General features: G+C 44.1%; 7 protein-coding genes across 9 annotated transcripts; 4 read left to right on the forward strand and 3 right to left on the reverse strand.

Moving 5' to 3' along the window:
- Positions 1-106: 106 nt before the first annotated feature.
- Positions 107-1,108, reverse strand: Prosbeta6 (proteasome beta6 subunit). The gene is made up of 2 exons (XM_001352560.4): positions 926-1,108; positions 107-868 (listed from the first exon to the last, which is right to left on the reverse strand). The coding sequence occupies exons 1-2, from the start codon at positions 1,012-1,014 to the stop codon at positions 250-252; spliced, it is 708 nt and encodes a 235-aa protein (XP_001352596.1). The 5' UTR covers positions 1,015-1,108; the 3' UTR covers positions 107-249.
- A 259-nt stretch (positions 1,109-1,367) lies between these two features.
- Positions 1,368-2,189, reverse strand: srw (shrew). Its single transcript, XM_001352561.4, has one exon. The coding sequence runs from the start codon at positions 1,847-1,849 to the stop codon at positions 1,421-1,423; it is 429 nt and encodes a 142-aa protein (XP_001352597.3). The 5' UTR covers positions 1,850-2,189; the 3' UTR covers positions 1,368-1,420.
- Positions 2,190-2,269: 80 nt separating this feature from the next.
- Positions 2,270-5,158, forward strand: LOC4812001 (RNA-binding protein 45). 2 transcript variants are annotated; one of them, XM_015188222.2, is made up of 9 exons: positions 2,270-2,690; positions 2,762-2,956; positions 3,028-3,404; positions 3,464-3,527; positions 3,594-3,712; positions 3,865-3,971; positions 4,044-4,214; positions 4,277-4,350; positions 4,638-5,158. In XM_015188222.2, the coding sequence occupies exons 1-8, from the start codon at positions 2,374-2,376 to the stop codon at positions 4,346-4,348; spliced, it is 1,422 nt and encodes a 473-aa protein (XP_015043708.1). In that variant the 5' UTR covers positions 2,270-2,373; the 3' UTR covers positions 4,349-4,350; positions 4,638-5,158. The 2 variants fall into 2 exon arrangements, with proteins under 2 accessions (XP_015043708.1, XP_001352598.1); XM_001352562.4 differs by having other exon boundaries at positions 2,271-2,690; positions 3,594-3,691.
- An 877-nt stretch (positions 5,159-6,035) lies between these two features.
- TfIIEbeta (transcription factor IIEbeta) lies at positions 6,036-7,627 on the forward strand. Its single transcript, XM_001352563.4, has 6 exons — positions 6,036-6,249; positions 6,322-6,426; positions 6,497-6,659; positions 6,717-7,007; positions 7,085-7,172; positions 7,249-7,627. Exons 1-6 carry the CDS (start codon positions 6,188-6,190, stop codon positions 7,416-7,418), a joined length of 879 nt encoding a protein of 292 aa, XP_001352599.1. The 5' UTR covers positions 6,036-6,187; the 3' UTR covers positions 7,419-7,627.
- Positions 7,628-8,065: 438 nt separating this feature from the next.
- On the forward strand, positions 8,066-10,665 carry Hexo1 (Hexosaminidase 1). 2 transcript variants are annotated; one of them, XM_033385571.1, is made up of 4 exons: positions 8,066-8,194; positions 8,406-8,546; positions 8,702-9,336; positions 9,396-10,665. In XM_033385571.1, the coding sequence occupies exons 2-4, from the start codon at positions 8,467-8,469 to the stop codon at positions 10,502-10,504; spliced, it is 1,824 nt and encodes a 607-aa protein (XP_033241462.1). In that variant the 5' UTR covers positions 8,066-8,194; positions 8,406-8,466; the 3' UTR covers positions 10,505-10,665. The 2 variants fall into 2 exon arrangements, with proteins under 2 accessions (XP_033241462.1, XP_001352600.2); XM_001352564.3 differs by lacking the exon at positions 8,066-8,194 and having other exon boundaries at positions 8,325-8,546.
- LOC4811985 (transmembrane protein 50A) lies at positions 10,658-11,608 on the reverse strand. Its single transcript, XM_001352565.4, has 4 exons — positions 11,429-11,608; positions 11,236-11,370; positions 11,032-11,161; positions 10,658-10,971 (listed from the first exon to the last, which is right to left on the reverse strand). Exons 1-4 carry the CDS (start codon positions 11,510-11,512, stop codon positions 10,862-10,864), a joined length of 459 nt encoding a protein of 152 aa, XP_001352601.1. The 5' UTR covers positions 11,513-11,608; the 3' UTR covers positions 10,658-10,861.
- Positions 11,609-11,632: 24 nt separating this feature from the next.
- On the forward strand, positions 11,633-12,705 carry LOC4812171 (nucleolin 2). Its single transcript, XM_001352566.4, has one exon. The coding sequence runs from the start codon at positions 11,735-11,737 to the stop codon at positions 12,650-12,652; it is 918 nt and encodes a 305-aa protein (XP_001352602.3). The 5' UTR covers positions 11,633-11,734; the 3' UTR covers positions 12,653-12,705.
- The last annotated feature ends 1 nt before the right edge of the window (position 12,706 follows it).

A 12,706-nucleotide genomic window follows, 5' to 3' on the forward strand; every position in this document is an offset into this window, starting at 1 on the left:
CTGAATGACCCTACGTTTAACATGTTTTTTAAAATAATACAATAAAAGTAAGTTATTTAAAGTGCTGCTAGCTGTATTAGAACGAATATCAAAGTCAAGGAATATCTTTTCCGATCATGGCCGGGACACCTCCTAGAGTACATGGCCAAGCCAAAATCTTAAGGATCCATTTTATTATTATTTAATATGTTTAGATGTTACAAAAATTTCTGCTGAAATGCCCTGACCAACGTGTTAATTTAGATTAATCTAATCCTGGCGCAGCTGCAACTCCTGGGTTTCAATACCATCCTTGGTAATGATGTTGATCAGCACAGAGTCACCAGTGTATATGTCGCGCTCTGCGGCCGAAATGAAGGTGTCCGAGGCAACGGCCACAGCACGCTCCTTGGTTACCTCTGGGGCATCCTCGCCGTGCAGATTCATGTTCTTGTAGCCAATTTGATTGTCCAGCACCGGCTGCAGCAAGGCTCCGGCTGTGCCGCCAGCACGGTAAGTGGCACGCTCGCAATGCCCAATGGGATCATAAGAGAAGACGACCCCCTTGCCGTCCTTGTCGATGCCAGCCAAAATGTTCGAGACATAGTAGGGGAAGAAACGACGGTTGTACATGATAATGGAGAGCATCTGGGCCACGGCATCGGTGGTCATGGTCTTCAAGTGTGTGTGCTCGTAGTTCTGCATGCGCAACTTCATCAGGCCAGTCAGCGAGAGGGTGTCGCACCAGCAGCCCGTGGAGGCCAGCACCGTCTGGTTGGACAGCGGAAACAGTTTACTCTGTTTACGTGTGTGAATGTTGTAGCCACTGCTCAAGCGAGTGTCGGCAGCAATGACAACAAAGTCCTCGCCAGCAATGGCCACAATCGAGCTGCAAGGCGAAAGTTAGCCGGAAACCACTAAACATTGCATTTTATGTGAAACTCACCCGCCATTAGACTCGTATGGTGAAAAGTCCGCATGCGAGACTCCAGGGACCTGGTAGTCTGGAAATTGCTCGATGCCTAGGTTGCTCATAATTTTACAAGTTATTTAGCGAAAAAAAAAACGTACGAATGATTTGCAAGTTTCGAGCGTTCGTTCAATACATTGGTTGATTGACTCACCTTCTTGAGTCCATAACGCGTCTTAAAATATACTGGAAAATACTAGAAAATACTATGAAAAGTATAAATATTGCGAGGTGTGTGAGCTAGACGTGGTGACAAGAAAATAAGAACATCCCATAAAGTATACGGTCTGACCTTCAGAAGTATATTCCAAAATATACCGTCTCATTTTAAAAACATGTATTGAGTGTCAACAGATCGTGATATGTTCGTTCTGAATGAATGCAAGATGCGTTTTCCAACACATTTTGAAGAAAATAATTAATTTAATAATTGTATATTTATTTTCCAACAATTTGAGACAGTTTTTAAACTTAATCCTCATCTTCGTCATCAGAACTCGGCTCAGGACACATGCGGCACCTGCTCTCATTTACACCGTAGTTTACACAATATTCGCCCACACATTCGCAGCAACCATCATGGAACCATCTGTAACTGGTGGCTCCAGTCTTTAAGCATGTTTGGCGGCACTTGTTCCAGGATGTGCACTGATCCAAATAGAGTACAGTGCAGTTCACGAGGGACTCGGATAGATCATAACTGTCGTAATCATCCGTCGAAAATGAGACCACGCTCCAATTGTATGTGTAGCCATCGTTTGGAGAAGATGACATAGCTCTAAATAAGGGGGGTACTCCCTCGAATTCCTCGGTATGTGATTTCCTTTGCAGCTTCGCCAAATCGGGAAAAACACACTGAATATAAGAAAACGCAAATAGCATGTATATAATTGTTTTCATGCTGAAGAACTTATTGCAACTAAGACATTTATGTGCCCGGAGGCTGTCTTATAAGCCAGTCCACCAATTCAGGTAGAAAGTACAATTTTTGGCAGGTAGACAAAAGATTAACATCTGTCACAAAAAGATTCTCTACCTATGCTGGTTTGCAATATTTTCAAATTTTCAGTGCTAAAAACCGCTGGACACAAGATCGACTGTTGCAATCGGAAAGCAACTCTACACCTTATGGCGACCGTTTACGGCCGGGAAATTTTGACTTCGAAGCCCAATAAAGGGATAAAACATGGGATAATATGTTTCACGGTCCAAGTAATAAATATTAAGCCGAACATTAAAATCAAGGAATAAATATATGAATACAAACAGTTCGTCAGTATATTTACGGTATATTTTTAAACTGTGACGTATATTCCGGTATTTTTCTAAGGGTCAGCCACACTGATTTTATGTATACGCCAGCAAAGCGGCTAGCGGGAAAATTTTTCGGTGTTGAGAAAAAAGATTAATCCAATTATTCAAATATGTCTGATTATCGTTCACAATCTCGCGGCGGAGGACGCGGCGGTCAAGACTATTCAAACGACGATGATCCGCCCATGTCAAGACTCTTCATCATTTGCAATAAAGCGCATACAGAGGATGATTTCCGTGAGGCGTTCTCCGCTTACGGCGACATCGAAGATATCTGGGTGGTTAAGGACAAGCACACCCAAGAGAACAAAGGCATCGCCTATGTGAAGTTCTCCAAAACCTCCGATGCGGCAAAGGCGCAGGAGGAAATGAATGGCAAGACTATCGGAAAAATGGACAGAACCCTGAAGGTTCTGGTTGCCGCAAAGTAAGTGGTAGTCATGGAAAATTGATTTAAGTCGGACGTGTTTAATATAGTATGTGTATATAACATTTTAGCCGCAACCAAGGCTCGAATAAGTCTGAGAACGAGCAGGAAAAATACTTAAGACTGTTTATTGTAATCCCGAAGACCGCAACCGAAGACGACATACGGGACGAATTTGCCCAATGGGGCGAGGTTGAATCCGTGACCATTGTCAGGGAGAAGAACAATGGCAATCCTAAGGGATTTGGCTACGTTCGCTTCACAAAGTGCGTATGAATATGTCATTAGTCAAATAATGGTACAGATGGGACTAGTGTGTTTATTGCATTTCCACCAGATTCTATTATGCTGCCGTGGCCTTTGAGAACTGTTCGCCCAAGTACAAGGCTGTTTTTGCCGAGCCCAAGGGCTCAACGCGTTCACAGCGTGATCAATACGGTCGTCCGGCCGAGGATAATCCCGTCTACAGCAATCCTGGACGTGGGAGCTCGAGCTATAATAACAATGGCGGCAGCAGTGGCGGCGGCAGCTTCAACAACGATTGGAATACTTCCACTAACAATGACATGTCCGCCTTCTTGCGCATGCAAAATGTGCCAGTTGCTCAACCGTCGTGCCTAGAGGTCACTGTCAGTAACTGCGTAAATCAGGATCAGCTTTGGCGTCTCTTCGATATTATTCCCGGCTTAGATTACTGTCAAATCATGCGCGAACGTAAGAACCTATTATCTTTATGAAGAAAAACATTTACCAAGCTCTGAAATTGTTTGCAGATGGACCACGTACCAATGAAGCGATGGTGGTTTACGACAATCCCGAAGCGGCTATCTATGCAAAGTATGTCAATTTCTATATAGTGCTCGAAGGAGTTTCTTCTACCATTAATAATGTATATGCTTACAGGGACAAACTACACGGACTGGAGTACCCTATGGGCGAGCGCATCATTGTAAAAGTGAATGGCATGAGCTCTGCACGGATGGATACCTCATTCATTGACAGTACGAAAAAAGCTTCTAGGGGTAGATGCCGATACTAACATAAACTAAATTAAATTAGTTATTTTCTATAATTTCCCCCCATTTCCCCCCAATTGTATTACTAATTTACTAATTACTATTTGGTTATTGGTATATTGTATTTTATCTTACTTTATAATTGTTACCTATTTCAGAACGCACCAAAAAGGATGCCATATGCAACGTGCCCCTGCCTCCTGCCCAGCCTTTAGCATCACCCGATGCCCAAGTTGCCCAACGACTTTTCATTGTGCTCTCTGCGGTAGGTTTACATCTACACCTACAGCTCAAAATAAAGCAAAATCTAATTATTGTTCATGCTATTCTTTAACAGAATCTTCCACACTCCATTCTGAAGAACATATTCTCGTGCTGGAAAGGGCTCATCGATGTATATTTGCTTCCCAACAAGAACTGTGGCTACGTGAAGTACGCAGAGTGTGAAAGTGCGCAAAGGGCCATTCATGTCCTGAACGGAGCTGAAATATGCGGCACGAAAATAAAGGTACATAATAGGAATAATATTTAAACAAACATGTCTAAACGAGAATATTGTGTGGTTGGTAGGTTATGGAAGCGGAAGAGCGAAGCGGATCAGACGGTGACGATGGCGGCCGGAAGCGTTTGAGACGCAATTAAGTGTAAGTATGAACTTTACGATACTCAGAATTTTGCCTCGATGTATTAATTTAGCCATAATTGGAATGAGTGTGTGGTGCCATGGTATGAGGTAAGTCGTTAGTCTATAAACTCGATTTTAAAACTATTGAAATTATGCATACGCCTAACGCTTTTGTTCAGACAGTCTACTGATTCGTATTCGTACCAACACCCTGCGCACAATGGGGGGGATGGGCCATTGACGATGCGGTGCCTCTGACTGTGAACATAATAAGAACAAAACATTTTTATCTTTCTATTTTCACAGACCCACTGACAACAAAATGAACTTACAGAGAACTATATGTACGAGTACTTTACTAACTTGAGAAAACAGTCCAATCAAACACAGTTCAACTGACCAACAACCAACAACCAAACAACAAAACACTCAAAACGGAAAGCAACAAGAACGCAGAACCAAAAACACAAGTGCATTACTGCGATACAGACTCGGAGAACGAGAACGCAGAACGTCGAACGCTGACCGGAGAACGGAGGACAAACAGCCAACACGAATCCAACCGTACAATTGACTCATACATACTCAAGTGGGCTCATACAGAGTACTCGTAGAAAGACCCAGACCTTAAACGGAGCCAACGAAACCAACAAACCAACCAACCAAGCGCAAGCTTGTTAAACCAACCAACAGCTAGGGGACTATCGGATCTATCCGCAATACCGTTACGAAGCAAGCTACAAACCATACACGAACTCTGTTTACCATGTACTATTTACTAACGTATTACGACATGATAAAGAAACAAGAAATTCAATTCAATACGAGTCCAAGTCTCTATTCATCTTCGCTAATTCGCGAATTTGCGAATTAATCATGCATAAATTACATACATATATTTACAAGTATATATATGACGTATTTTAATCAATATTTTATTGTGTAAGCCATTCAAATGATATTAATAAACGAAAAATCCACACAACTCCATTTGTTTCAATTATATTTGTGTTTAATGCAAAAAGATATGGATCCGATCCAGAAGGCAAAAACAATTTAGTCTCACAACGATATTGTGCAGTTTATTGTATTATTACAGAGACCAAGACTAGGTATCAGGACCGAGATATATTTATATGCAAGATACCAATCATATTCATGAATTTGTTTAAAAAATATCAATTTGAGATAAGGTCTTTTTTAATTATGTTTTATCTTCATATTAAATTAACGAAATAGTGTATACAAAGGCCTATAGACGCATCATGTCTTCAAATACCAGCAACACTGCGACTTTTTTTTTTTGTTGAACTATTTTGTTTAAGCCTTGTTCTAGCCAAAATACAATAAAAGCATGGACTAAAAACTAGCCAATCTTGAAGAAAATGTATTCATCAACGGCCTAAAAGGGTTTTAGTCAGAACTAAGGGTTTTAGATAGCGAGAATTATTCAACAGAATCTCTAAATTGAGCAATATGAACGACTATCCTCTTTCGTTTTTTTCGCTAAAACCTTTTTTAAGCAAAATAAAATAAAAACAAGTGCTTAAAATAAACCAGTCAATTAGAAAATAGATTCACTAATCGGATAAAACTATGTGGGAATGGTTAAATATTCTATATAGCTAGTAATATTAAACGGAATATCAAAAACGGGGAATATGTAAAATAGAACTTGAATTCGTCAGTATATTTACGGTATATTTTTAAAATGAGACGGTATATTTCTGTATATTTTATCGATAAAATGTACAATATCTGACGATTTCTGTTTGGATTCTGCAAATTTATTAAAATAGCAAAAACAAGTTAAATTAGGTTAAAAATTTGTAAGCGGGACCTAATAATTAAGCAAAATGGATCCAGCGCTGCTTCGCGAACGCGAGGCCTTCAAAAAACGGGCAATGGCCACGCCCACGTAAGCTACTCCTTATATTTCCATGCAAATGCTGTTCCCTTGAAAATGTGCCATTCTGTGTCCTCTTCACAGCGTTGAGAAGAAAGCAAAGCCGGACCGACCTCAGCCACCGCCGCCTAGCGATGACGCCAAGAGGAAAATGCGTCCGCCAACGGCTCCAAAGCTGGATGCATCTTCGTAAGTTCCAAAGGCTCTTTGTCGTGGCCATACTCAGTGTACGTTCCATTTGGAAATCATCCACTTTTAGGTACAAAACCATGTCTGGCAGCTCGCAGTACCGCTTTGGAGTGTTGGCCAAGATAGTGAAGTTTATGCGTACCCGCCACCAGGACGGTGATGATCATCCACTGCAGATTGAGGAAATTCTAGACGAGACCAACCAACTGGACATTGGCCAGTCTGTTAAGAATGTAAGCAGATGAAATATCCCCCTGGCTGTCAGAATAATGTCTTACCGTCCATTGCAGTGGCTATCTGGAGAGGCGCTAAACAACAACCCAAAGATAGAAGTCAGCCCGTGTGGCACGAAGTTTAGCTTCAAGCCCGTGTACAAAATCAAAGATGGCAAAACTCTAATGCGACTGCTGAAGCAGCATGATCTAAAAGGCCTGGGTGGCATACTGATGGAGGATGTGCAGGAGTCCCTGCCCCATTGCGAGAAGGTCTTGAAAAATCGTGCAGCTGAAATACTCTTTATTATCAGGCCCATTGACAAGAAGAAAATTTTATTTTACAACGACCGAACGGCCAATTTTTCGGTGAGCTTTGTCCTACTTCTGCCTTGTGCTTCTGCTTAAATTGTTTAGCCTTCAACGAAATTCAACGAAATCCATAGGTTGACGATGAATTCCAAAAACTCTGGCGTTCGGCCACTGTTGATGCCATGGACGACGCCAAAATCGACGAATATCTCGAGAAACAAGGTAATAATGATAATGCCGAATACATATGGATAGATTCTTCTGGTATATTCTGGTAATACATATTGTGTCCCGACAGGTATACGGTCAATGCAAGATCATGGCCTCAAGAAACCTGTTCCAAAACGCAAAAAGGCTGCCAACAAGAAGCGACAATTCAAGAAGCCCAGAGATAACGAGCATTTGGCTGATGTTCTGGAAATCTATGAGGATAATACCTTAACGCTAAAGGGCGTGAATCCTACGTAGAAATTATGTTATAGACTAGAAAATAAGGAACCCATTAAAAGAAGGTCTTTATCTTACTAATACCGAATCTTACTATGGCAGAGATATGATATAGTAATAAGATACTTATGGAAAATGATGGATAAATATGTCCTGGCAAGTGCGCAGGTACTCTCAAGCTGTTTTAATAGATGTTAAATATGTTAAATAAAGGATTCGAGCATTTTCAATTTATGTACAATGGTATGTACAATTTATTATTATAGCAACACTATGATATGACTTTTGGATTTGATGAACAATATGGGGCTGCGAAATCCGAAACGTTTCACGAATAGTGTACATATGTGTGAAATGCGATTGTATAAAACAAAAACAGCTTTAAGAACAAGTGTTATAAATATGTTCACTTATGCACAATCTCATTGAGAACCTCGCGGGGTGCTCTAGTACGTGTTGCGGTGACTCTTTCCCTAATGATTTACGAAACCACACCAAGCCAAACGATTGCCATCTTCCAGTTCCAGTGGTTTTGAACTTAGAAATACGACATCAAGAGCAGGGAAAGATAGTTAAAAAGCAAAGACGTGTAATCTTGCCTTGTCTTGACATAACTTGCCATTCTGCGACCCCTTCCTGCTGATATTTTTGAGTGCTTCACAGTCCCGTGCAGTTGAGTGTGTGTTGGCAATCGATGCTACTGCTGCTGCTTCTGCCAAGCAAATAAATTGGCAATAGCTAAAAACAAATAGGTTCAGTCTACAGTGAAGTGCTCTCTAGCACAGTCGGAATAGAGAGTAAGTACATTGAAAGACGCACCGATTGAAGAATTCAATCATCCTGTAACGCTTCAAACTACGCATTAATAATAGTATAGCATATACGATAAGGGTATACGAACTTCGACCTGCTGTTAAGACCTGCTCGTTCTTTGCTCGCTGCCACCGACGCAGAGTGGAGGCCAAAACTTGTTTTGAAATAATCAATTTCATGTACATATTCGTTTAGTATTCCCCAAGCCATTTGACGCCAGTTGACTTCGAGCTTTTCGCCTTTGAACGTTGACAATATGAAGAGGCCTGCACAACCAGTGGCCCTGCTCCTGGCCCTGGCTGCCATTGTTGTACCCATAGCCGCAAACAGATATGAGTAAGTTATAGAAACTACATTTAAATACATGTACATACGTGTACATACATACATATGTACATAACTGTGCATAATTTGTTTATTTTGTATGCATGATTGGTTGGGGGCAATGTACGAGTAACTTTCCCTTTGTTTGCAATATTTTTTTGCTGCAGAGACCTGGTCTATGGCTATGAATGCCGCACTGGACTTTGCCGCAAGGTGGAGCTGAGCGAGGAGAACTTCTCCAAGGCTATCAGTCTGCCCGTCTGCAGGCTCTTCTGCGACAGCTCCATTGGCACGCTGTGGCCCAAGCCGACGGGACCGGTTCGACTGGATACACTGATGCGCCAAGTGGACATCTCGTTCATTGACTTCAATATTACTGGCATCGCACGCAAAGAAAAACTATGGAAGGCAGCGGAAAACCGGTGGATGGATATGGTGGATGCCAAGATACCCGATCGCAAGATCCTCACGAGGGGCGGCTATCGGCTCACCATCAACATCAACACCCCGGAGGATGCGGCTCCTGCCAAACTTACCCTGGAAACGGATGAAAGCTATAGTCTCAACATAGACACCGATCCGTCTGGCCATGTGGTGGCTATCATAGCTGCGGCCAACTTCTTTGGTGCCCGGCATGGCCTGGAGACTCTCTCCCAACTGATTGTCTACGATGACATTCGGCGCGAGGTTCAGGTGACGGCCAACGCTTCCATCACCGATGCTCCCAAATTCAAGTGGCGCGGCCTGCTCCTGGATACCTCTCGCAATTACTACTCCGTGAAGGCAATCAAGCGAACTCTTGGTATGTACTGGGTATTTGCGCCCCCATGAGTGCCCTTCTAATGATCTCATTGTTTGCAGATGGAATGGCCTTGGTCAAGCTGAACACCTTCCACTGGCACATTACCGACTCGCACAGCTTCCCCCTGGAGCTGCGCAAGCGACCAGAGCTATACAAGCTGGGTGCCTACTCGCCCCGCCAGGTGTATAGCCAGCGGACTGTGGCCGACATCGTGGAGTATGGTCGAGTGCGCGGAGTCCGCGTGATGCCAGAATTCGACGCCCCTGCCCATGTGGGCGAGGGATGGCAGCACAAGAACATGACGGCCTGCTTCAATGCTCAGCCCTGGAAGGATTTCTGCGTGGAGCCACCTTGTGGACAGCTGGATCCCACTGCGGAGGGGCTCTATGATGTGCTAGAGGACATTTACGCCGAGATGTGGGAGCTCTTCAGCCCAGATATTTTCCACATGGGCGGCGACGAGGTATCCACCAGTTGCTGGAACAGCAGTCTGCCAATCCGCCAATGGATGAAGGATCAGGGCTGGGGCCTGGAGACTGCTGACTTCATGCGCCTGTGGGGACACTTCCAGACCGAGGCCCTTAAACGGGTGGACATTGTGGCCAACGGATCACAAACGCCTATCATTCTGTGGACCAGTCATCTCACGGAGGAGCCTTTTATCGATGAGTACTTGAACCCGGAGCGTTATATTATCCAGATTTGGACGACGGGCGGCGATCCTCATGTGAAGAAAATACTAGAGCGGGGTTTCAAGACAATTGTCTCAAACTACGATGCCCTCTACTTGGACTGCGGCGGAGCTGGATGGGTGAGCGACGGCAACAACTGGTGCTCCCCCTACATTGGATGGCAGAAGGTGTATGACAACAGCATGTCGGCCATTGCCGGCGACTACGAGCATCATGTGCTGGGCGCCGAGGCAGCCATTTGGTCCGAGCAAATCGATGAGCATACCCTGGACAACAGGTTCTGGCCGCGGGCCAGTGCTCTGGCCGAACGCCTCTGGTCGAATCCCGCCGAGAGCTGGAAACAGGCCGAGTCGCGTCTGCTGCTCCACCGGGAGCGGCTGGTGGAGAACGGCCTGGGCGCCGAGGCCCTGCAGCCCCAATGGTGTCTTCAGAATGAACGCGAATGCCCCATCGACGCGTATGATGCACAAGCTTGATTAGCGATAAACCATTCTTTGATTACAGTCCATATTCTTGTAGCAATAGTCTGTACGGGCGCACAGGGCATCGGTTGGTGACCCGCCATCTCGGCTTACTGCTCGCCGTAGCTCTCTCTATCCGTCGCCTAAAATAAATTGCAGCCCAGAAAGTGACCTTACGCAAGTGACTTGTCGTTTATTTAGTATTCTATAAATGAGATTATACGTGTGTCATTATGTATTAAAACGGGATGAGGCGGTGGGCGATGGCCTCTGCCTCCGACATAATCCTTGTGGACTTTGAATATGTTGTACGTATGGATTTAAATACTAAAAGAAGCGGTTTCCTACATGCAGCAAACAATGGATGACTCTCTATTCGTTCCACTCCTCCTCGTTGCGCCCGAACTTGTAGACCAAACTGGCGAACAATATGAAGACATTCTGTAGAAGTAGGGCGACGCCTAGCCAGGCCTCTTTCTTATCTAATAGGAGCAATTACTGATTATTCTATTGTTCTCACTTGACAAAAGTTTTTCTCTTACCATTGTTTATGAAATCATCAATCATCACCCAAATGGCAGCAATGATTGAGGCGAAGCCCATTACAAAGCCAATAAGGAGCCACAGTTTGGCAATCCTGGCTCCGGACTCCGACGAGTTATCCTCTGAAATCTAAACAGAACGAACCGTAAAAACAGTGACTCATTTTATCTATACACTGTGTGTTGTGGCTCGCTCATTCTTACATGCTCTCCTTTGACGGCGTTCACCATACAGAAGCTGATGGTGCCGAATATGCCTATAAAGACATGTCCTGTGGTAATTTGATGACCGCCGTCGCCAGACATGGCATCGATTAGGATCCACCATCCTGCAAAGAACTGGAAAAAAAAACTTGCACAATTACAAAAGTCTAGTTTTTGCGGTGGTATTGCATACCAGTAGGCCAGCTACAAGCGAGGAATTCTTATTCCTAGAGGTGTCTGATGTGAACCATTCCCAGACTTTCTCAAACACGCCCATTATTGTACTTAGAACGTAGTTAAAATAATTTATTTTATTTTGCACTTTCGGTCGAGATATGACAACAATGGCTTAGAGATGTGGAGTGCTCGATATTCGACTTCTATAAATTCGAAGTCGCTATCGATGGTCGCTACAGTCGACTATCGATAGCATCCATCCATCCATGTTGTTGCTGCGAAACACGTGCGAGTGCCAAAACATTGACTAAGTATTTAAAACATGAAGAAAACGGTGGAAGAAAGTTCTTCAGAATCGGAGGAGCTCCTTGCCGAGAACTCTGAGGAGTCTGAAGACGAAAGTGAACCGGATTTAGGAGCCAGCTCAACGGAGTCCGATGAAGACGACGACGACGACGCGGCGGAATCCTCCGACGATGAGGAGACAGGCACAACAACCAAGACCCGAGCAGAGATCATCGAAGAAAAGATTCAAAACAAGTATGAGAAACTTAAAGGCACGCGTCTTTATGTCCGCTTTCCGAAGAAGATACCAATAGATGAGCAGGAGTTCCAGGCCAATGTTAAGTCCCTCCACCCCCTGGTAACCAAATCGACAAAGCCGCGCCAGAAGCACGCTCGCTTCTGTCTGGTTGATTTTAAATCGCAGGAAGACCGTGATCAGGCTTTTGAAGATATAAAAAAATCGATAGAAACGGATCCTGCGTTTAAGGGGATTTTCGTCTCCCTACCGAAGACCGATTCTGATGAGTTTGTGAACGAACTTGTGACCAAACAGCAGCTCTCCGTGGAGAACAAGAGGACCAAATCCCTGATGAAGCGTGAAGCGAAGAAGGGCCAACGCAAGGGTAACTTCACATCGTCTGTCATCATCACCAATCTGCCCAAGACGAGCTCTGTGGCGCAGGTGCGCCAGCTGTTCGAGAATGCCGTTGACATACAAATCAAGCCGGGCAAGGGAAAATTCCGGGAGTTTAGTGCGGCCACAGTAACCCTGCCCACCACATTCGATGCACGCAAGGCCATCAAACAGGACCTCAGTCTGGCCGGCACCAAGCTGCAGCTACGTTTCAACGCCAAACAGCAGAAACGCAAGCCGAAAGATAAGCTCAAGCGTAAAGCAGAAAGTGGGGAAGCCCCCCGAGTACCGAAAAAGTTGAAGAAACTTAATGCAAACTAGCATTTAATGTATATATTCTAAGAACCCGTATAAATAAATTTTTTTGACCCGAAT

This window comes from Drosophila pseudoobscura, chromosome X (assembly GCF_009870125.1).
Source record: "Drosophila pseudoobscura strain MV-25-SWS-2005 chromosome X, UCI_Dpse_MV25, whole genome shotgun sequence".
NCBI lineage: Eukaryota > Metazoa > Arthropoda > Insecta > Diptera > Drosophilidae > Drosophila > Drosophila pseudoobscura.